Consider the following 23,888-nt stretch of genomic DNA (forward strand, 5'->3'; position numbering starts at 1 on the left):
AACCTCAAAACTTAAATTAATTATACAATTTAAAAAACAATGACAAAGAATCATTTCCATTTCCAATCCTGTGCATATGTGGGATGTTAGGAATGTAATCTAACGGTTGGGTTGGCAATATATAAATCATGTAACAATGCTATACCTGTTTCTTTAAATCATGCTGTAAAATGTGATTGGTTGCTGTTTTCCTCAATCGGCCATAAGAGGGAGCCAGAATGACTGTTAGCTCTCTGTTAGATGCTGGGCTGATCTGATCTGAGTGTTTTGGAAGCTGGCTGTTAGAAAGTGCTGTGAGCTATTGTAAGTTTTGCAACTGCTAGCAAACTGAGTACTGAACTGATTATATGATACTGGACTGAAAGACCAAAATGAACCAAAATGCTAAATTTCCTAGTCTCCTGCTCTCCTAATTTCCTCATGAGGAACAAATGAGTGGAACACAAAACATGGCTGATCCCTTAACAGAAAGACATTGATGACTGTCTGTTTTATCCGTGTATGACTTGGACTGTTTGATGGAGTCTGATACCTCTATTTCCACGAAAGTAAAAGCCTACTTAAACTGCAGTGTTTCTGTATGCTGGTTTGTGTGTTCTCCAACAACACTCTCACAACTCTTCTCTGAACGTACTCGCTCTCCTGGTTAGAAGGTTTATTTTTGTTATTTTTGTCTTGGCTAACATCAGTGTTCTTGACATTGCAATCAGCAAAGCACCAAGTAAAAATGGGATTCCTATATGAAGCCATGAAGCTCTCACAAAAGAATATTATTATTTGGCTCAATTCACCAATAAATCCCCTAGATCCATGATGGCAAACCTATGGCATGTTTGCCAGAGGTAGCACTCGAAGCCCTCTCTGTGGGCACACATGTCATCGCCAGCTGCTCTTCTGGGCCAGCTGATGTTTGCGTGTGCCAGAGGCCCTGAAATCTGAAGACCAGTTGGCATATGTGCACTGGTCTTCGGGTTTCCGGGGCTCCGGCATGCGTGAAGACCAGATAGCTGGGTGGTCTTTGAGTTTCTGGAGTTCTGGCGTACACACATGTTCTGGTTTGGGCACTTGGTGCTGAAAAGGTTCGCCATTACTGCCCTAGATGTTCCTCCAACTGGAATATTCTACAAATAGTGAGAAGCATAAATTTTGGGCTGCGTGGGTATCATTATATCCCAAAGAAATCATATTCTGCAATAAGAGTATCATGCCAACTATCAAGCACAGAAGTGAGAGTGCTTGGGGCTGCTTTGCTTACTTTGAATCAAACAGATTATCAAGTCATCTGTCTGTCAGTTGAAACTCAAGCATGAGTGTACAGGAAGACAATAAGCGAAAATATACAAGCAAGTATAAAAGAAAATTAATGAATGCAATGTTTTAGAAGGGCAAAGTCAGTTGACAACTAATTACCATAAAAATGCTGCAGCAGCACCTAGAAAATCTCACAGTTCACCATGGAGGAATGGGCCAATATTCTAATACAGCAATATGAAAGACTGCTCACCAATTATAGGAAGCATCTGGTTGGAGTTATTACAGTTTAAGGTAGTGCAGCCAATTACTGAACCTAAAGGACAATTACTTTCAGATTAGCCCATTACATGTGGATTTTTTGGTAAGATACTTTGGTGTTATTTGTAGTTAGTTTGTATTTGTATTTGTATTTATTGCACATTTATAGGCCGCCCTTTTCCCTGAGGGGACTCAGGGCGGCTTACAATCAAAGGGGAAAGGGAGTGTAGGACAAATACAAAAAGAGATGTGAACAAAGGTAAATTAAACAGTAAAACACAACATTCACTCAGCAATCGGGAGGGGCGAAAGTAGACTTATCCCCAGGCCTGACGGGCTAGCCAGTTCTTAAGGGCTGTGCGGAAGGCCTGGACGGTGGTGAGGGTACGAATCTCCACGGGGAGATTGTTCCATAGCGTCGGAGCCGCAACAGAGAAGGCTCTCCTCCGAGTAGTCGCCAGTCGGCACTGACTGGCGGATGGAATACGGAGGAGGCCAACTCTATGCGATCTGATGGGACGCAGGGAGGTAATTGGCAGAAGGCGGTCTCTCAAATAGCCAGATCCACTACCATGGAGCGCTTTATAGGTGGTGAGTAGGACCTTGAAGTGCACCCGGAGATCGACAGGTAGCCAGTGCAGCTCGCGGAGGATTGGTGTTATGTGGGCGAACCGTGGTGCGCCCACGATCACTCGCGCGGCCGCATTCTGGACTAGCTGAAGTCTCCGGATGCTCTTCAAGGGCAGCCCCATGTAGAGCACATTGCAGTATTCCAGCCTGGAGATCACAAGGGCTCGAGTGACTGTTGTGAGGGCCTCCCGATTCAGGTAGGGCCGCAACTGGCGCACCAGGCGAACCTGGGCAAATGCCCCCCTGGTCACAGCTGAAAGGTGATGGTCAAAAGTCAGCTGTGGGTCCAGGAGGACTCCCAAGTTGCGGGCCCTTTCTGAGGGGTGTAGATTTTGTCCCCCCAGCCTGAGTGATGGTATGTTGGTCAAATTTTTGGGAGGAAAACACAACAGCCACTCGGTCTTGTCTGGGTTGAGTATCAGCTTGTTTGCTCTCATCCAGTCTTTAACGGCCTCAAGACCCCGGTTCATCACGTCCACCGCTTCATTGAGTTGGCACGGGGCGGACAGATACAACTGTGTATCGTCCGCATATTGGTGGTATTTTATCCCGTGCCTCCGAATGATCTCGCCCAGCGGTTTCATGTATATGTTAAATAGTAGGGGGGATAGGACCGACCCCTGCGGCACCCCATAAGTTAGGGGCCTCAGGGACGATCTCTGCCCCCCTACCAACACCGACTGCGACCTGTCCGAGAGATAGGAGGAGAACCACTGCAAAACAGTGCCGCCCACCCCTATCTCCCGCAGTCGTCGCAGAAGGATACCATGGTCGATGGTATCGAAAGCCGCTGAGAGGTCAAGGAGGACTAGGATGGAAGCATGGCCTCCATCCCTAGCTCTCCAGAGATCATCGGTCAATGCGACCAAAGCGGTTTCTGTGCTGTAACCGGGTCTGAAGCCAGACTGGAAGGGGTCAAGATAGTTAGCTTCCTCCAAGGTACGCTGAAGCTGGAGAGCCAGTTATGCAAAAAAATTCAGAAACTTCAAAAGGACAAAGAGTTTTTCCCCACAAAACTGTACCTTTGAACAATTCTTACGGGACTTCTCTGTTGGGTTCCAATGCCAAAGATAATTCAGTGCTTATTCTCACTGCTTTTCAGTTTCTTATTTCTGTCCTCACTTCATTTTGAAATGCATTACTGTTTCCTTTGCTATTCTGAATCTTCATTTCAGCTATATGCCTAACATTTCTTTATTTCTTTCTTTTAAGATCGCTGAAAATGTTTGATAAGTGGATAAAAAGACAGGTCCAAAATATTTGAACAAACTGAACTGAAAGGTAAACTGTGCAAGATTAAGGAAGGAAAACATCTACAGGTTGCAAATAATTTTCCAACCTGCAATTTCAAATGTCTGAATGATATAGCAGAAGCCAACTGAATCTGAATCTCCACTAATGCTCCTAGAAAGTAATGGCAGAAACCTTGCCTACCATCTATCTTCCTACGCACCAAAAATTATGCATCAGGTAAAACTGTTTTGTTACTTTGCAAGCATTTACATTTTAATCTGAGTTCAGAGGACTTTATATTTCATACCTGTATGGTTTGAATAAGGTTGCCAACTCTTTATTTTAAAATTTCTAGTATTTTGAAATAAATATGGCTGTTAGTTTTGTCAGGTTTGTCTACCTGGTTTCCTTGAAAATAAGACCTCCCGGATAATAAGCCCAATCAGGCTTTTGAGCACATGCGCTAAAATAAGCCCTTCCCTGAAAATAAGCCCTCCCAAAAATATTGCAATGCAGCAGCCACGAGGTCACCATGCTTACTGCCTCCTGCACCTGAAAAATAATACCTCCCCAAAAACAAGGCCAAGTGTTTATTTCAGGGCGGTCAAAAGAAAATAAGACTGTGTCTTATTTTCGGGAAAACATGGCATACTAATCCATGCTGACCCATGATTTATTCCTGAAGAAAAGGGCATATATGCCATGTTCTATTGAACCTACCTGGGGAGGATAGGACTTTTTTGATATCTCATTAGAAATAACAATCTAGACAGCATCGATCCCTGGGGAAGCCTTCCCCTCTGCAGCCTTCCCCTCTGCAGAATCTTGGCTATTATCGCATCCAAAATCCAGGAAGACATCCAATACACTATTCCACAGGTTTGCCAATGTGAGGCCTTATGAAACTGGACTTAAGGGACAAGGTGGGGTTATTCCTGCTGTATCCTCCACTGTGCTGTTTGTCATTACCCCTTGCTGAGGTGCTTGACCTTATCACCTGGTTAATTCCCCTTACTTACTGCTGTAGAATTTATTTCTTTAGCTTCTAAACACTGCAATCTACTAGGACTAGTGATGGATAACAACCAACCTCAACCAATAAGTGGGAGTTGTAGCTATAGAGTCCATTTTTATTTGATATACTAGTTGTAGCCATTCTTGAATCAGGATGACTGGCCACAGTCATGTCTTTGTCCCACCATTGCTGGATTATTGCAATGCATTATATATATAAAGTGGGCTGGCCTTGAAACGGATTCAGAAACAATACTAGTGCAAATGTTACTGTTTCATTTCAAATGGGTAATGGTTTAGAATCATTATAGCCACATTGCAACTTTATTTCTGGAACTGCACTGTTAACTATTTTGTTTCTGGGTTTAATTCATGCTATTGGTTATAACTATAAAGCCTTACAATATAACTTGGATCCTGGATACTTCCAAGACCCCCTAACTCAAATATGCTACCCATCTGGTACAAAACAGCAGAGGACATGGAAGTCACTACTCTTTGGGAGATGGGCAGAAATTAGCCTTCTTTGTAATGGACCTCTATCTTCTGAAATACTCTGTCTCCCACCACCACCACCAAAATTAGGGTGTTTCCAACCTTGCATACATTCAGGAGTGCAGTTAAAGCACTGTTTTTAAACAGACTTTAAGAAAAGAGTACTGTTGCTATGTCTAAGTTATGGGTGTGCTATCCTGCAAGTTTTTTCACAAGGCTGAGGAAAATTCAATAGTTATATAAATTTCAGCAACTGCTAGCATTAACTTTAGAAGTCAATTTATCACAGCCAATATGAAAACTTAGGGGTGTGGGTGTTTTTTTTTTACTAAGAACCTCTGTGTGACTGGGTAAAGAGGTTGTTCTTTTAACTGGTAAGGTGCAGGTGCCCAGGACATGAATCTCTAAAGCACTGGATATTTAAGTAATAAATCGTGTGTTTTTTTCCCATACTGGTAGCTGGTCTACTGATTCCATTATTATTGGTTATATTATACCAGTTATGAGTCATTTAAAATCCACAACTGAAATAACAATAAATATTTGTAAACAAACATAGGTAACCTATATGCATTTAATAACCCTGTTCATAGACAGTGCAGTCAGTTGTTTTCCAGCATATCTACCTACAATGGACCTGGCCCCAGAGGTATGCGATGCCTGAAAAATCAACCTACAGTGAAAAGTCAGGCTCATAAAAATACACTAAATCTAGGCTGAAAATGATTATCAATAGTCTTCTTAAGAGGCACAGAGATGAAACAGTGCAATGTGCAAATAGTCATCATCCCTTTATACAATTTCAGCCAGTTGACAGCAACAGACTCACACAATTGTGATGGCTGTGTGCATTTGCTTCTTGTTTTAAATCTTATGCGTCCTACTTGAAAGAATCCCTAAATTCAACAGAGGAGCAAGGAGCTGTCATTTCTGCAATTATTATTAAATGACTAGATGATACAATAAAAAACAATCTGCCACAGTAGCAGGGCATTCTTGATATATGATTATAATGTGCAAACACATTCCTATTTATTTAGCATTGCAAACACAATAGCAGACTGTCAATTTAATGGTCAGTTTGTTGGTGTTTTATTCTTATGAAAAATCTAGGTAAAATAACAGAGGTTTTGATTACAGAATCAGACAGTTGGAAGGACTATTTAGACCACTGAGCCCAACTCCTTACTCAATAAAGGAATTCAAATTAAGACATCCCTAATAGAAGGCTATTTAGCCTCTGATTGAATATATTAAATTAAGACCAGCCCATTATCCTGCTAGATAATTGGTCAAACTCCACTCATTGTTTCAAAGTTGTTTTTTTTTTTAAACAATCATAAGTTACCTTATTGTAACTTGAATTCCGAAATAAAATATATAATTTTGATCTTCTTTCTGTGAAACATATGAGAATCAGCTTGGTCCAGTGGTTAAGGCACCAAGGGAGACTGAGTGACACCATAGGCATAAAAGCTAGCTTGGTGACTTTGGGCCAGTCACCCTCACCCCAAATCACCTCACAGGATATTGTTGTGGGGAGAATAGGAGGAAAGATTGTTTGCCGTCTTGAGTTATTTATTAAAAAAAAATAAAGGCAGGATATAAATAAACATCTTTTCAGATATATGAAGAGTTATCATAGATCCGCTTAATTATTTCCTTTCAAGACATCTTACATACCATGGGTATACCATGAGCCATATTTTCCCCCTCCCCCATTTTTCTTACAAACTTGCCTAACAAATCATTTGAAATTCAAAACCTTGTAGACACCAAAACCTCAATTTAATAAACTGCTGGGAGAGAGATGTTGTCCATTAAATTTGGATCTGTGACATTTGCATCAATTTATCATGTTTTGAATTACATATTAGAAATGGCATCATTTGTAGTGAAATTTTCATAGGATTAATGTCCTAATTAGATAAAGGTAAAGGTTTCTCTTGCACATATGTACTAGTCATTCCCGACTCTAGGGGGTGGTGCTCATCTCTGCTTCAAAGCCAAAGAACCAACACTATCCAGACATCTCGGTGGTCATGTGGCCAGCATGACTAAATGTCAAAGGCACAGAACGCTATTAACTTCCCACCAAAGGTGGTTCCTATTTTTATACGTGCATTTTTACATGCTTTTGAACTGCTAGGTTGGTAGAAGCTGGGACAAGTAACAGGAGCTGACTCTGTTACGCGGCGCTAGGGATTCGAACCGCCAAACTGCTGATCTTTCTGAATGACAAGCTCAGCGTCTTAGCCACTGAGCCACCACACGTCCTTCTAAAACTAAAACTGAACTATAACTGAAGATTGTACTGGCATCATATTTATCAAAAATATATATTTCATTTAATTGATTTTTTCCCCTGGAGTTCATGCTTCCCTTTCTAGAAGTTCTTGCTCTGATACACTTCTATCATATTCCTCAGTCCTCCTCCATTTCAGAGCGGAAAAAACACTCTCTGGTTTTGCAATTTTTTGCTTTATTACTTGGATTCTCTTAATCCTCCTTCACTCACAGCAATTATCTCTGTAATGTGTGACATGATTCCTTATTTCAATAGAAGAAAACACTGGCTGCTATTGTGTGTTTTAGATGTGGTTCAAGGGTCACATGAAGGACATGTGAGAGGAAACATTGCTGTAGAGGGGTGGATAGAGAGTTGGATAAGGGTACCTGTATTGAACAAGTGTATTTTTGGCCCTTAAAAACACTTTTTAACCATTTATTAGACAAGGAAGTCTGGTCCCCTTATTCTTTAGCAAAGTGTGATCCATATTTATTCAAAGTTTTTCTTGTTCTGATCAACAAGCTCATTGTCTTAGCCACTGAGCCACCGCATACCTTTAATGTCCTAATTTTTTGTTATTTGGCCACTAGTAATTAATGTCCCAATTACTAGTGTCCATATAACAAAAAATTGTCCATTATATAAAATTGACTAAACAAAGGTTTTATGGCAATTTTCATTTAGTCTAGGTTTTTCTTTTCTCTCCCTTGTACCAACTGTTTATTATTTGTGTCAAGTTACTGTTTATCTTTTAAATGTTCTGATTATTTCCCTTTTCCTTAATGTATAGCTTTTCTGTTAAATATATTTCCATATACAAAAATAACCATTTCCTTTCATTAAAAAATCCTTAGAAACAAAACTGTTTAGCGATCTGCTTCAATCTACCCTTTTAAAATCTGCTTTTGCAGACTGAAAAGAACTAGAAAAATTTTTACTTCAAATTTGTGCTGTTCTCTCAAGCACTCTTACAAATATATTTGTTAATAAATTTACTAAAAATAGTTGTATTCAAAAATCCACTGACATGCAATTTAAAAATATTGGCAATGATTCAACGGTATGGCCAGAAAAATGAGTTTTCTTCCAATTTTTCATTTCAGTAAAGTAATCCCTCTCCGAAGTTGAAATTGCTGCGATTGCAATTTTACTGCCATTTAACAATAGCATAGATGCTGCATATAAATTACATGAAGTGGGACCAATCTCAGAAGAGAAACTCAGAACAATTCTTAGGCAAAAATGTTCAGGCCCCTTCACATGGTTGTCAAGTATTAGCCATTTTAGTCATAGAAATGCTTCCAATAAGGATAAGATTTTTCATCTGGTGTTGGAGGATAAGATTAGTGTAGCTGTTTTACTGTAGGGCAATCACAATAGATTTCAAAACAAGCTATAAAGCTACAGGAGGAAAATGGGTATTTGGCTACAAAATTATGCATAATGATGTGGTCCTAAGACAGCTCCAATGAACATAACAAGAAAACCTTTACATAAATATGGTTCACACTTTGATAAAAAGTAAGGGGATCAGACTTGCTTGTATAATAAATGGTTAAAGGGTGTTTTTAAGGCCCAAAGATACACTTGTTCAATACAGGGACGCTTATCCATCTTTCCACCCACCCCTCTACAGCAATGTTTCCTCTCACACTGACCCTTGAACCACATCTAAAACACACAAGATCAGCCAGTGTTTTCTTCTATTGAAATAAGGAATCGTGTCACACATTACAGAGATAATTGCTGTGAGTGGAAGGAGGATTAAGAGAATCCAAGTAATAAAATAAACAATTGCAAAACCGGGGAGTGTTTTTTTCCGGTGTGAAATGGAGGAGGACTCAGGAATATGATAGAAATGTATCAGAGCAAGTACTTCTGGAAATGGAAGCATGAACTCCAGAAAAAAACAACAATGAAATGAAAATATATTTTTGATAAATATGGTGCCAGTACAATCTTCGGTTTTAGTTTAGTTTTAGAGGGACACGCTCAATGGCTGAGTTTGTCGATCAGAAAGGTTGGCAGTTCAGCGGTTTGAATCCCTAGCACCGCGTAGCGGAGTGAGCTCCCGTTACTTGTCCCAGCTTCTGACAACCTAGCAGTTCAAAAGCCTGTAAAAATGCAAGTAGAAAAAAAATAGGAACCACCTCTGGTGGGAAGGTAAGTGTGCTATGCGCCTTCGGCATTTAGTCATGCGGACCACATGACCACAGAGACTTCTTTGGGCAGCGCTGGCTCTTTGGCTTTGAAACAGAGATGAGCACCACCCCCTAGAGTTGGGAATGACTAGCACATATGTGCAAGGGGACCCTTTACCTTTACCTTACAATCTTTAGATTCACAATCCCTAAACTCCTAAATCTTATTTAATTGTCTATTGCTTCTGACTCAGTATCTTCCCAATACATTTTACATTATATAAAGCATTATTCAGGAAATCCCAGCAGAATAATAATTCAGGCAAAACTCAGATTCAGCAAATTTTGTCCATTAACCAAAGTCCTGTTTGCTACAGTCCGAATATAACCTGTAAACCTAGCATTTGTTCTAGTAAACACTGAAACAGAAGTGATCTAAGTACCAACAGCTCATGTTAAGTTATCTAGTATAGACATTTATATCACTATAATAAAATTCTAGGGTTAACTTACAAAAATAAATGTAACTGCTCCTTTACACTGCTCTTATTTCCCCCCCAAAAAACATTACCCAGTTGTAATATTATTACAAGAAAATGCCTCAAGGAAAACTGATGGGAATGTTGCCCAAATCACTGTAAATCTACTTACTCCAGCCAAATTGATTTAACACAGTAAAAATGTTATGGAACTTGCTTTTCAGGCTAGTTATTCAGTTTGAGCAAATGGGGACTTGCTAAGAGAATGAATGCATAAATATAACTAAATAAAAACTACACTGTGGAATCAACTGATTAAATTTCTCCTATTTTTTAAAGCTAAGAAATTATCTAGCTTCTCTCCTTCTGTGAGTATATTTGCTTATAAGCACTGGGCATATATTTTAAGAATTCTAGTAACACCAATATCAACATTCTGAATACCTCTCTATTGTTTATTTTCCCCCCCAAAGTCCTCCAAAAATGCACCATTGGAACAATAATAAAACTTTTTACAAATTTCATCTTAAATTATGGCTGAAATTAATATTGGAGTAAAAAATTCACAGGTTACATCTCAGTGTTCCCCAAAATGACAATATTATTAAACGCTAAGTCAATAATTTATCTTCTACTTCAGCTAATTTTTTAACTATAAATATACAAAAGTGATATTAAATGTTCACTAGACAATTCTAATTATGTTTACAAAAAAAGGACATTTGGAATTTTCCGTTAACTATTTTACAAAGTTAAGATAGCTATAAACCAATACAAAAATCTGGCTGTGTGAAAATATTTCAATATTTTGATTAAGGCTTTTTAATAACTAAGCATCAAGAGTTGTAAACCAGTCAACCCTTTCAAAGTCAAAGGCTATGATCCAGAACTTCATCTGCACAACAGGATCCTATTGCCAACTGTGGCAGATGGAGCTTTGCATTCTCACAGCTGGCAACAGGGAAGTCCTTGTGCACACAGGACTTCCTGGATAGATCACATAACTAAACTGGACAGCTAAGAAACTAAAAATTCCTAATCCTAGCAAATTTGCGTTTGCTTTTATTAAATCATATTTTAAATTTCCCGAGCTTATGAGGAAAGCTATAAAGCTTTTTTTCTCATTTTTTTAAAAAAATAAGTCACATAGCTACAAGTATCAATTGTTAATTTGCAATTTAGATTTTCTTCTGGCATTTGACTACAATGGGCCTAGGCCATCATTCTGCAGCAGCAAATTATCCTATAAATTTGTCAATAGACTTTAGAGTATATAATAAATAGTTACCATATATTAAACTGTATAGCAATCATACCATAATCATAAGCAATGCTCTCAGAAATAAATGCCATTGAGTTCCTGGGAACTCATTTTCAGCAGTGAGACTTCGGGTCCCAAAAATCCACTAAATGTTTCACTTAGGTCAGGGGTCAGCAAACTGCGGCTCTGTTCATTTAGTTTATAACATGTTTTAATTATTTATTCAGTTTCTTATTATACATCTAAAATCCTGATTCCGAAATACTTGTATTTTAATTACTGCTGTTTTTAATATGCCAACTGAATCTATCACCATCCACAAGAATGGAATTTTATGACTATGATCTGGTGTCCTTCAGATATGTCAACTTCAGGACCCAAAAACTCCATCTGGTATTGTTCTGTCCCCCCTTCTTCGCTCGTTAAACAGACGACAGGCAAACAAACTTAAAAGGAACTCTCTTTATCAGTTCTCGGCTCAGACTGGCTGTGAGGCCAAAAATAACATAATTACAGTCTCTGCCTGAAGATAACGGAATGAAAAACAAATCTTTCTTACGGCAACACAAGTTGAACAAAACGAAAGCAAAGCATTTCTTCCAAAGTCTCTACGAATCAGGGTTACAGAAAAACAAAGCACTTATCCAAGTGTATCTTACATAAACCACGACCGATGATCAAACCATGTTGAATGAATCAAGGAACGAACGTTGACTCCTGCAAACAGGGCGTGGCACTATCCGTTCTTTTATCACCAGAACCCCACTAACGAGCCCCAGCTGCATCGTTGACCTTACATCCTGAAAAGACTCACAGAAGACGTCTGCTGAGTCACAACACTATCCCCCACCGCAGGGCCCTTTCCCCGGGTTCTGATGGTCTGGTTGCGGTAGGAATGACGTGACCACAAGATGACCCGCACCCATTTCCCTTGGTGCCTTTTTCATGAGTCCCAAACCTCTGGAGGCACAGCCCCCTTGAATCGGAACTCCTTAGGTATCCGGTGGCCACCATGTTTCCTTCCGCCCTTTCTGGCGTCGACACCCCGTCCAGGGTCATCCAACCTCCGCAAGGCTGACCCACCAGCCTCCCTACCGTCGGAGGTTGATGGCAGCTCTACCAGCTTCGGCCGAGCCTTAACACCCTGTCCAGGATCCTCCACCCTCTGCAAGGCCGACCCACCAGCCCCCCTACCGTCGGAGGTTGATGGCACCTCTACCAGCTTTGGCTGAGCCTTAACACCCTGTCCAGGGTCCTCCACCCTCGGCAAGGCCTACCCACCAGCCCCCCTACCGTCGGAGGTTGATGGCATCTCTACCAGCTTTGGCCGAGCCACCACGCAATCCCCTCCCGCAGAGCCCTTTCCCCGGTTTCGATGATCGGGGTGCAGCCCAGGAGGGTTGGTGACGGCCTCCCCGGAACACGGTCCAAGACCCTGGGACCCCACTGGGACCCTAGAGACAAAGTCCAGTGCTGCGGGGACCAGAGTCGACAAAGGCTGGAATCTTGGTGGAGTTCTCCTTGGAGACCTGGCCCAATGACACTGGGCACATGACTTCACGTACCTCCGCACGTCATTTTTCAGATGGGGCCACCAAAATTGACGGGAGGCCAGGTGCAACGTCCGAACAAACCCCCAATGTCTTGATGCAGACGCGCAATGAATCTGCGAGAGCACCCATTGACGGATGTGCCCTGCAGGAACATAGAGCCAGCCCTGACACTTCAAAAGATCCCCTTCCAGAGTCCATGGGGACACCGGCCCCACTTCCGCCTTTCGTCGCTCCACCCAGTCGTCACCCCGCTGCGCATCCCGTACCAGAGACTGCATGCTCACGGGATGACAAACGGCAGCGCAGGTTGCAACGGGTAGAACAGTCCGAGGTGGAAGCGAGTTCGCAGGGTCAGAGTTCTCTACTTTACTCGGCAGGGCCTCCGCCCTGGGACTCCACCCCCCCGAACGCACGCTATCTTGTGCGAACGGGGTATCACAGCCGCACCAACGTGCTGGTTGTCCAACATGATAGTACATTGCTGAGGGATGGCTGCAGTCCACGCAACCCTTCTGCTCTTCTTGGGGCAGCTCCCTGCCAGGTGTCCAAGATCCCCACAGTAGAAGCACAATCCCTCAGCACGTCGTCTGTCCATCTCTGTCCGTGACAGTCGAAGTCTGACAGCACCCAACTCCATGGGCTCCTCCCAGTCCACTGCAGTCCCTTGCTGAACCGGCATGCTGGTGGTCTCCTGGAATACACGGCGAGGCCTTCGCCTCTGCAGCCGGGCGTCTATCCGGAGGCACAGGTGGACCAACACGTCGAACATCGGTGGCCTGTCCACCCTCGCCAGTTCATCCTGCAAGGCCTCAGACAATCCATCCTGGAACGTGTCCATTAGAGCTGCTTCATTCCACATGGAATCCTGGCTACGCAGCCTGAATTCAGTCACATAGTCCTGCAATGAACCACTCCCCTGCTGCAGTGACTTTAGACGTCTAGCAGATGTTTCCCCCTTGACAGGATCTTCAAACATTCGTTTGAAGTACTGGCAAAAGCCCTGGAAGTCATCCAACAAACGGCTCTACTGAACTAACAAGTGGGTAGCCCAATGGGCAGCCTGAGAGCAAACTGATAATGAATCCCATCTTCGTCTGGTCAGTGGGAAAGTCCTCCGCTCTCAAACTCAGGAACAGCTGGCATTGTCCCAGAAACGCGGCAAACATGGCCAGACTCCCATCATATTTATCTGGCATGGCTACTGGGCACTTCCTCCTTGGCTGGGGGGGGGGGGTTTGCAGCTCTCTGCAACTGTTGAATTTGGTCCGACAACATCGCGATTTGTTGTGCCATTAGTCTATTTTCAGCCATCAGCTGCTCCATAATTACGGAAATGAAGGCTTGTCAGGCAGGAGTCAATCTGTTCTGTCCCCCCTTCTCCGCTCGTTAAACAGACGACAGGCAAACAAACTTAAAAGGAACTCTCTTTATCAGTTCTCGGCTCAGATTGGCTGTGAGCCCCAAAATAACGTAATTACAGTCTCTGCCTGAAGATAACAGAATGAAAAACAAATCTTTCTTATGGCAACACAAGTTGAACAAAATGAAAGCAAACCACTTCTTCCAAAGTCTCTACGAATCAGGGTTACAGAAAAACAAAGCACTTATCCAAGTGTATCTTACATAAACCACGACCCATGATCAAACCATGTTGAACGAACCAAGGAATGAACGTTGACTCCTGCAACCAGGGCGTGGCACTATCAGTTCTTTTATCACCAGAACCCCACTAACGAGCCCCAGCTGCATCGTTGACCTTACATTCTGAAAAGACTCACAGAAGACGAATGCTAAGTCACAACAGGTATATAAATAATCCAAAATACGACGGCATAATCCTGTCTATTTTAACACTGAGAGATACAAATGCAGTTCTTTTAACTAGTAATAGTGTTACATTTTAGTTAGATTAAATCACTGATTCACCTCAATTAGTAGACCATGTTTAATGGACAAAATCTGCTGAACAGGGATTTATGCCTTGCTTGAACAACACTATGACTGAAAGAAGACAGAGGAGGAAGGGAACAAAGGCTCTAAGAAGATCAGTGGAGGGGGCAACTATACCACACTAAGTGCTGCTCATGAAGAGGAAGAAGAGAGATACTGTGGAGAGAGAGAGACAATATTCCCTGCCATACCCACCAGTTTTTCCTACTTGCTGTGGTTGGGCTCTCACCCTTCAGTTTATCCGTCTATTAAATAAAGGGTGCACTATGATGTAACGTAGGGACACAGTGGCTCACTCACTAAGATGCTGAGCTTGTTGATCAGAAAGGTCGGCAGTTCAGCGGTTCGAATCCCTAGTGCCGCGTAACGAAGTGAGCTCCCGTTACTTGTCCCAGCTTCTACCAACCTAGCAATTGAAAAGCATGTAAAAATGCAAGTAGAAAAAAATAGGAACCACCTTTGGTGGGAAGGTAACAGCGTTCCGTGTGCCTTTGTCATGTGGGTAGTCATGCCACCCACATGACGACTGAGACATCTTGAGACAGCGCTGGCTCTTCAGCTTTGAAACGGAGAGGAGCACCAGCCCCTAGAGTCGGGAATGACAAGCACATATGTGCGAGGAGAATGTTTACCTTTACCTATGATGTAATTATATTAGAGATAGAAGTTTTTCCTAGTTTTTCAGAGACAAAAATGTTTTTGGTTTCTTAAAAAAACCTTGCTAATAGGTTACTTAACACTTGGCGTTGTGACTGCTTTATATAGCACAGCAAGAACATACTAAAGCTGTCGGCATAAGAACAAACTTGAAGATTCCATTTTTGGAAAGGTGGTTTTTAGTTTCAGTTTCAGTTTATTGGGATTTATATGCCGCCCTTTTCCCTGAGGGGACTCAGGGCGGCTTACAACCACAGGGGAGGGGGGTGCAAGATCAAAAACAAACAATATGTGCACAAAGAAAAGATAATAAAAACACAACTTTCATTCAGCAATCAAACACTCGGGCGGGTAATTGGAAACCTATCCCCAGGCCTGCTGGGAGAGCCAGATCTTGAGGGCTGCGCGGAAGGTCTGGATAGTGGTGAGGGTACGGATCTCCATGGGGAGCTCGTTCCACAGGGTCGGGGCAGCAACAGAAAAGGCTCTCCTCCTTGTAGTCGCCAGTCGGCATTGACTGGCAGATGGAATTCGGAGGAGGCCCAGTCTGTGCGATCTAATTGGTCGGTTTAGGGAGGTAATCGGCAGAAGGCGGTCTCTCAAGTACCCAGATCCACTACCATGGAGTGCTTTAAAGATGGTCATCAGTATCCTGAAGCGCACCCGGAGACCAACAGGTAGCCAGTGCAGCACGCGGAGGACAGGTGTAACGTGGGCGAACCGCGGTGCGCCCACTATCACTCGCGCGGCTGCATTTTGGACTAGCTGCAGTCGCCGGATGCACCTCAAGGGCAACCCCATGTAGAGCCCATTGCAGTATTCCAGTCTGGAGATCACAAGGGCTCGAGTGACTGTTGTGAGAGCCCCCCGGTCTAGGTAGGGCCGCAACTGGCGGACCAGGCGAACCTGGGCAAATGCCCCCCTGGTCACAGCTGACAGCTGGTGATCAAAAGTCAGCTGCGGGTCCAGGAGGACTCCTAAGTTGCGGACCCTATCTGAGGGGTATAAAATTTGACCCCCCAGCCTAAGCGTTGGTGTATTAGCCAAATTATTGGGGGGGAAACACAACAGCCACTCGGTCTTATCCGGGTTGAGTACCAGTTTGTTTGTACCAGTTTTAAAAAGTCTGACTTACCCCCCAAAATCAATACACTTCTCCCATAGGTTCATGATGCAAAATTCTATAATCAAGGCTTGTAGATTTGTAATTATGGTATGTCAGCTACATTTAAAGAAGAGTGTTAAAAGATTGTTAAAGTTAAACTAACACAATTGCAATGTGAATTGTCTTAGTCTCATTCTAATCTACTGGTGTCAGTTTCATTTAATCAGAGAGAAACTATGGGCAAATGTCAGTACTACTTTCACATGTCCCTAATATACTACGTTCATTTAGCAGCTTTTAAAGCCTCTGTGATATTGAAATAGCTAAAAAAAGAGAGCAGTTTAACAGGAAAATGAAGGCAACATATAAAAAAATCAACATCTATAAGTTAAAGCAAAAATATTATGCTAATTGCAGCTACTCTTCAGTGATATACGTAGATTCCACATCATTTCACAAAATCCAGCTATTAAGCATATAATAGGAATAGCAATAATACTTAAGTTTATTTACTGCCCTGTAGCTCTTTATAGCACTTTCTGGGCAGTTTACAATGTAGAAACATTATTTGCATATTGCCCCCAATAATCTGAGTCCTCATTTTACTGACCTCAGGAGAATGGAAATCAACCTTGAGGATCAAACTCCAGGATCTGAGCAGTTTGCCTGCAATACTGCACTTTACCACTGTGCCACCAGGGCTCTAAGATAATTAATTACTGCACAATAAAAATACAAGGGTCCAAGAAGAGTAATAAAATGGTCAATTCATTTCTATTAGTGGAGTGATGGTTAACACAGATGAAATAGTTTTCTCACCCAAAAATACCCCCCATACTTTCCCAAAATTGAATTCTGCAAGGCACTGAGTTACTTCCAGATTTCCAAAACCAAATAATTTTGATTTTCAATATATAGCAAAAACCAGCCATTTCATTTATCTGCCTGTGAAAAATATATCCACGAAGATTAGAACCTATAGAATTATTGGATCCAATCAAAATGATGCCTGGTAAGACAAAAGGCACAGTGGTATTTCTCTACTAGTATTACTTATAGTTGCAAAGACAACTAAAGACCAAACTGATATTTTAAAGAAATATATTTACGTTTAAGGTATACTGATGCAAATGATATGTAGAAATAATATTCTCATTCATCCATACTACCATCAAGCCTTGAAGACTTGTCTCTCCCTAACCCTGGTCAAATTCTATTAGGGAAATTTAAGTAGAAGTGTGGATGAGGTGTTTATGGGTAACACAAACTGTAGACAATAACACTTTTGTAGAGATTCAATATACTGTGCTCAGTGTTAGATTACTGTATATGATCCAAAATTCCTGTATCTCCAGTGAAAATGTATAAGTGTGGTTATGGTCAGTTCCTTAATATAAGAAATATGAGGGTAATATACGCAGTCATATGCTGGGCAACTCATCATCATTCATGGGATAAACCTGATCCAGTAAATGACTACAAGGAATTTATTTTATGCCTTACCTTTCTCCTCTGGTGATTAACAAAATTTAACAGACAAAAAGAAAATATAAAAAAATTAAAGATAAAATTAAAACAAATGTTGGCTAATTAACAACATGACAAAATGTGACAAAAAAGGTACACCTTTAGATTTCTAAATGCTGAGAAAGTGGGGTACAGAGTGCATTCCAATACATAAAGTCATCTGCTATGAGCCAGAAAGATGGACCTTTGATAGCATGTTCCTTTCAAAATAACCTTTCCAGCAGATTTAACAGCAAGTTGGACTGTAAACTGATTGATTAAAAGTCAATATTAAAGTTAAATTGCACCGTATAAGCAATAGGCCAGTAGTGCAGGTATTTCAATACAATCATCATGATTCACATACCTCACAAAAATCATAGTTTAGCTGCTATATTTTGTACCAAATGCAACCACTTCAAAAGGAGCATTATAAGGAGAAAATTCAGGAACAATTAAGGGTTAAAAAACACTCCCAGCTTATGAAACTACTTTTTAATGGGAGAGAGTACCACAATCAGAATATAAATGCTGACAAATAACATCTTTAGATTGTTGGATTTAACCTTTCCAGGCAATTATCAAACTTAGGAAGTATTTAACAGATTCCCTGCTTTATTGCCCCTTACTTTGCAGAAGTAAGAAAGCAAAGTGTCCTCAATATGACTACTCTCAGCATATTCAGATAAATGCTGAAGAAAATTGGGGACACTAGATGAACAGCCTATGTGTCAATTGATCTTCATCACCTTCTAAGCATAACTTAACAAAGTCATTGGGAGTTGGTGGTATACAAAGTAGGAAGCAGCAGTGGTCATTTGGAAGGACATCACACTGAAAGATACTGAAACCTACCAACAAGTTCAAAAGAACACTCACAGTGACATTCCACAGAGCATTCACCCAACCAATCCAATCAGTTGCCGTTACATGCCAGTGGAAAGTTCACTGAAATATGAGCAGATAATCAGCATCATTTAGATGTGTCTCGTTCTGCAAAGCTATTATCTTTTTTTCAGAAATCAAATGCTTAAAATTGGCTTAGAGATGCACTACTCTCCAGCTCCAAAGAAAGGTTTCTTCAGCACAGGTCTTATTAGCTATCCATATTTCGAAAGTGATTTGGAAAAAAATGCTTCAAGACTTATGAAAACACAGCACATTTCTACTATTACATGCACCCTTTTTAGACTTCCAGAAAAATGCTATTGTCCTGGCCACTTCTGCATCAGAATGGGATATCAAATGGGCTTTATTCTATGCTAGATCTGATTATCTTGAAAGTTCTTCTACTGCCAATATCCTATTTGCTTCACTGTCAGAACCCTTATAAAAGAACAAGATGATGTGGCCATGTAAACAAAAACATCCAAATCTTTTGATGTATATTAGCCAAGGAATTGCCAATTATAACCAACAAATTGGGAAAATTGCCTAAGATCCATCTTAGATCCAGATCCATCAGGCACTTAAGCCACACCAATTTACCTAGTCTTCTGGCCCAGCAAAGATTTGTTTAACTGCTTCCTACACAATTATCACAATGGTATATATAGAACTAGTTATGATGGAATAAAAATTTTATTCCCCCGTTATAACTTCTAGGGCAGAGTATCAAACTGGTAGCCTGCGGGCTGGATGTATCATGTGCAGGCTACGCCCATCCCAGCTCCATGAAGGCAAAAAATGTCGCAATAAGTCAAGTTACAGCAACATGATGCAGTGAGTTTGACACCTGTGATCTAGGGAATAGAATCAAGAAAATAAAAATTCATTTAGTGAAAGACCAGTCTCAGCTGGTCACGGCCATTACCTACAGTCAAAAAAGGACCACACACAATTTTCCAAAATTCTGTTAAGATCCACAGACTGAAGAAACAGAAATAAAACAATTCAAGCAATGCAACTTTAAGATGCTATCAGATATGAGGTTGGCTGCCTTTTGGGCAAGGAGGAGTTTCTTATTGGAATAGTGGTAAACTGAGAAGATTAAGAATTTTTCATTTTGTTTTATAAGTGAATTTTATTTAAACAAAACACATTCAGAGAAATTTATAATAAAACGTTTGTGTTTTATGTGTGTATGCATACCAGGACTGTGCAAAACATCCTTGAAGCAGAGAAATTTTTATGTTGGGAAGGCCTTTCCAGATTGCCATTATATTTAAGTGTATGAAGAACTATATCCAGCAGTTGAGGCAAATGTTTTGTTCTGTGTGCACACAGAGAAAACCTATGAAAACTCTTGAGGTCTAGAAGGCAGCTCAGGTATGTACATACAAGCTAAGTATGGACTCTGAAACATACAAATCATAAATAAGCAAACAATTTAAAATACAGGAAGTCCTTACTTAGCAACCACAACAACTTTACTGCTAAGCAACAAAGTTGAAAGGGGAAAGTTCATATGACTGTATAGACTTAAATCAATTTTATTTAAGTGAATCACCCTGTCAGTGAATCTGATGTTACATGACTACAACTTATGACTTCCTGAAGGCTTCACCATCGACTTTCAAAAGCCAGCTATGAAAGTCACAAATGAGGAACATGTGACTATGGAATGGTGTACCTGCCACAAATGTGCACCAGTTACCAAGAGCTTGAATCATGGCCATGGGACCATTCCAACTTTGAAGACCATCATAGATCTCCTTTTTCAACACATTCATAATTTTGAACATTCACTGAGCAAGAGGTCAGTAGGTGAGAACTACCTGTAGAACATTGATAGCAATAGCAGTAGACTTATATACCGCTTCATAGGCCTTTCAGGCCTCTCTAAGCGGTTTACAGAGAGTCAGCATATTGCCCCCAACAATCTGGGTCCTCATTTTACCCACCTTGGAAGGATGGAAGGCTGAGTCAACCCTGAGCCGGTGAGATTTGAACCGCTGACCTGCTGATCTAGCAGTAGCCTGCAGTGCTGCATTTAACCACTGAGTTTTACATTAAGAAGAAAAATGACAAGTTATTTACTATCTATTTTGGTAGTATCTAGCAAATGAAATAGTGTTTTTTATCTGAGGAAGATGTTCTGAATTTAAAATATCGACTTCCACAGGAACAGAAAGAAAAAATATTGTAAACTCAAAAGTTATATTCACTGCCTACCCTGTCAAACTACATTGCCAATGCCAGCTGAAGGATGTCCTAGACTATTCCCCCAAATGTGTCATTTTTGCCTGCATATATACATCAGTCAGAAATCATGCTCCAAAAAAGGGGGAGGGTCAGATGAAAAAGAGTTAATAGGTGTTGATTAAAATTAATTGCCTGTAAAATAAGATATGTCATTTGTAAAACTAACTGATTCTCATCTGCATATGGCACTCATTCTCTCTCTCACACACACACAAACATACACAACTACACATGCACATTTCCCTTCCCCCCAACATGAAGAGCCAATAAGGAAAGAACCCCCAGGATGAAGCTGTGATAAGAGGAATAAATGCTGTCCTGGAAAGGGAAAATAAGGGAACAACACTTCCTGGAGTAAAAAAAAAGAAAAAGGGAACAAAAAGGAAAGATAACCTGTGTGTTTGTGTGTTTTTGTATTTGTACATACATCCACCTACCTAATAAGCAGCCTAATCCAAGCAGTGGCTTGGCTTCAAACTTGCCAAGACATCTAGCTTTTTAGCAGCAATATATGCAGTCCTTTGCACCTCATGCTTATACTTTTATTTTGAAGTGTTTCTAGTTATATGAAGGAATGTTAGAGACCTTGTACTTTCTTCAGGTATTAGGGATTAAAAATATCTTTGTTGGTGCTGAAATAAGAAAGTTGATACTATATGTCTTCCAGGAGAGTACATTATAGAAACTGGACAAAAATATTTTCTTCTCCATGACATGTTAAACCTACAAAAACCGCAACATTTTGCTGCAAACCAAATTCTGAATTTGATTCATTAACTGATCACTAAGTATAACCTGCTATAATACTAAGACTAAGACTACCATTATAAAAGCTGATGAATCCATGACAATGCTGTGTTACTTAAATGTAACCAAATTTCTATCCTCCCCACCCCACCCAGAACACACAATTACACAACTGACTTGCAACTAGCCTTAAGACAGAAGATTCTGAACATAAATCAGTCTAAATTGGAAGAAAAGAGAACTGGATATAGATTAGCAAATGTTCAATCAGCACCTCTTACTCTTCACAAAAACAGGTATGAAGTAAATACATAAGGATTACCTTCTCATATTTATATGTCACATGTTTGCAGCAAAGCTAACTCTTGCTTTCTTAAAATGATTTCCCATTCTACAAGTTAAGAGAAATTATCTTTGCTACTGTGTGAAATTGACAAAACAGTGAATGTTATCACATGTGTACATGCACAATATATCTACACAGTACATTTCATATGTAGATGTGCTATTGTATGCAATACAACATTTATTGCATTACATATGTCTTGAACATAACTTGAAGCCAGTTCATTTACAGTTGGAAATATATTTTGACTATTGCATTATACACATCTAAATGACCATGGAATACCAGTTAACTGTAACTATGCAAATAAAAAATCACAAGAAAAAGTGTGGATAGATTACAACTGACATTTGTGCATCCAGCAACTTTTGAGTATGTACTCCAATCATCATTAGTAATCATGGCAAAGAATCTGGAATATACAGTTAATACAGGTATTAAGTAGAAAAGGCATTCTGGACCAGTCATACTGGAATAACATTTTGTCTATAAAGACAGCACAATCAGTGGATGTAAATGGTAGATCAGTCTATCCAGACAGCTGAGTCATAAAAGGCTCCATTTACCTTCTCACTTGTTAGTGGAAAAATATGTATTTAAGCTGTCGATAATCACCAAAGCTGTGTCTACAAAACAATATATGAACAGACGGATAGAGATAGGATAGAATAGAATGTAATAGGAATAGAATAGGAATAGAATAACAGAGTTGAAAGAGACCTTAGAGGTCTTCTAGTCCAACTGCCTGTTTAGGCAAGAAAACCCCTATACCATTTCATATAACTACATATTCTCTTGCTGCTAAATAGAACCTGCCTGTTTACCCATTAAAACAGGCCCTGGCTTTAGGCCAAAAGGTGGAAGAGGGGAAAAAATCAAATTTGCTTAGCGAACAAACCTAGAAATTGGAGCGACCGGTTCAATTTCACACTCGGCCACCGACCAATCAACATCTCTTTAATTTAACCTTTCTCGCAGGGACCGTGTTCGAGTACGCAGGGAAAGTGTTAAAAAACCGACTTAATATACACACATTTAAGGGTATGTACCGAGTTGATGCTTCCTACTCCAGCCAATGATGGAGGTATAAGGCAGTTAAATCCCGGCCCTGCGATTTCACTCGCCGCCTGTAAAAATCAACTTCGCCTCTCCATGCCACGCTTCCCCCTAGGAGGTCCTACTCGTCAGATACTCACCGTTTTACTACGCCTGTTTTTATTTTGATCTGTCTGATGCGAGGGTCGGCCATGGCGAGACAGAGGGAGTAAGCAAAAATGTCCAGCCGCGACGAAATGAAACTGCGCTGCCCAAGCAGTATATAGCTAGTGTAGGAATTAAGAGCTGTCTCCTTTAACAAACTACTTCCTGGGAAATGTAGGCAGAGACTACCTCATGGGAAATGTAGTTCCATGACATGTGATCACATCTCTGTTTCTGATTGGCCACTGGGGCTGTCTGCCTGCGTGTAGACGAAGCCGGTCATTTTGAACAGGGGAAGCAACCTTGGAACAAAATCATCTTTTTTACACCACGTGATTATGGAAAGTCAGAAGTATCTTAACACTGAACTGTGTAAGTTTTGCTATTAAGAATGCTTGATAATGAACTTGATCTGAATAAGGTTTCTAAGCGTGGAGTTAAGTGGATACCTGGAGGAAGCCTAAAACTCCCCAGGCAGAACAGTAAAAAGATGGTGTAATTGAATCCCAAACTCCGTTTGCATTTTAACTGAGAACAGCTGCTGGGATTTCTCCCACCCCTTCTTGGACCAAAGAGGAACATCCCGTTTCAGTGAGAAAGGCCGATCATCTCTCCTGAAATGAAG

At 40.8% G+C, this 23,888-nt stretch overlaps 1 protein-coding gene across 1 annotated transcript in view; it reads right to left on the reverse strand.

Moving 5' to 3' along the window:
• The window catches only part of TBCA (tubulin folding cofactor A), a 34,698-nt gene extending 11,289 nt beyond the window's left edge, over nt 1–23,409 (reverse strand). Inside the window, exon 1 of the mRNA XM_032212691.1 lies at nt 23,260–23,409. Within this exon, the coding sequence (XP_032068582.1) occupies nt 23,260–23,312 (53 nt within the window). The 5' untranslated portion in view covers nt 23,313–23,409. The remainder of the gene's footprint in view (nt 1–23,259) is intronic.
• Between the last annotated feature and the right edge of the window lie 479 nt (nt 23,410–23,888).

The sequence above is a fragment of the Thamnophis elegans genome, chromosome 3 (genome assembly GCF_009769535.1).
Source record: "Thamnophis elegans isolate rThaEle1 chromosome 3, rThaEle1.pri, whole genome shotgun sequence".
In the NCBI taxonomy this organism is placed as follows: domain Eukaryota; kingdom Metazoa; phylum Chordata; class Lepidosauria; order Squamata; family Colubridae; genus Thamnophis; species Thamnophis elegans.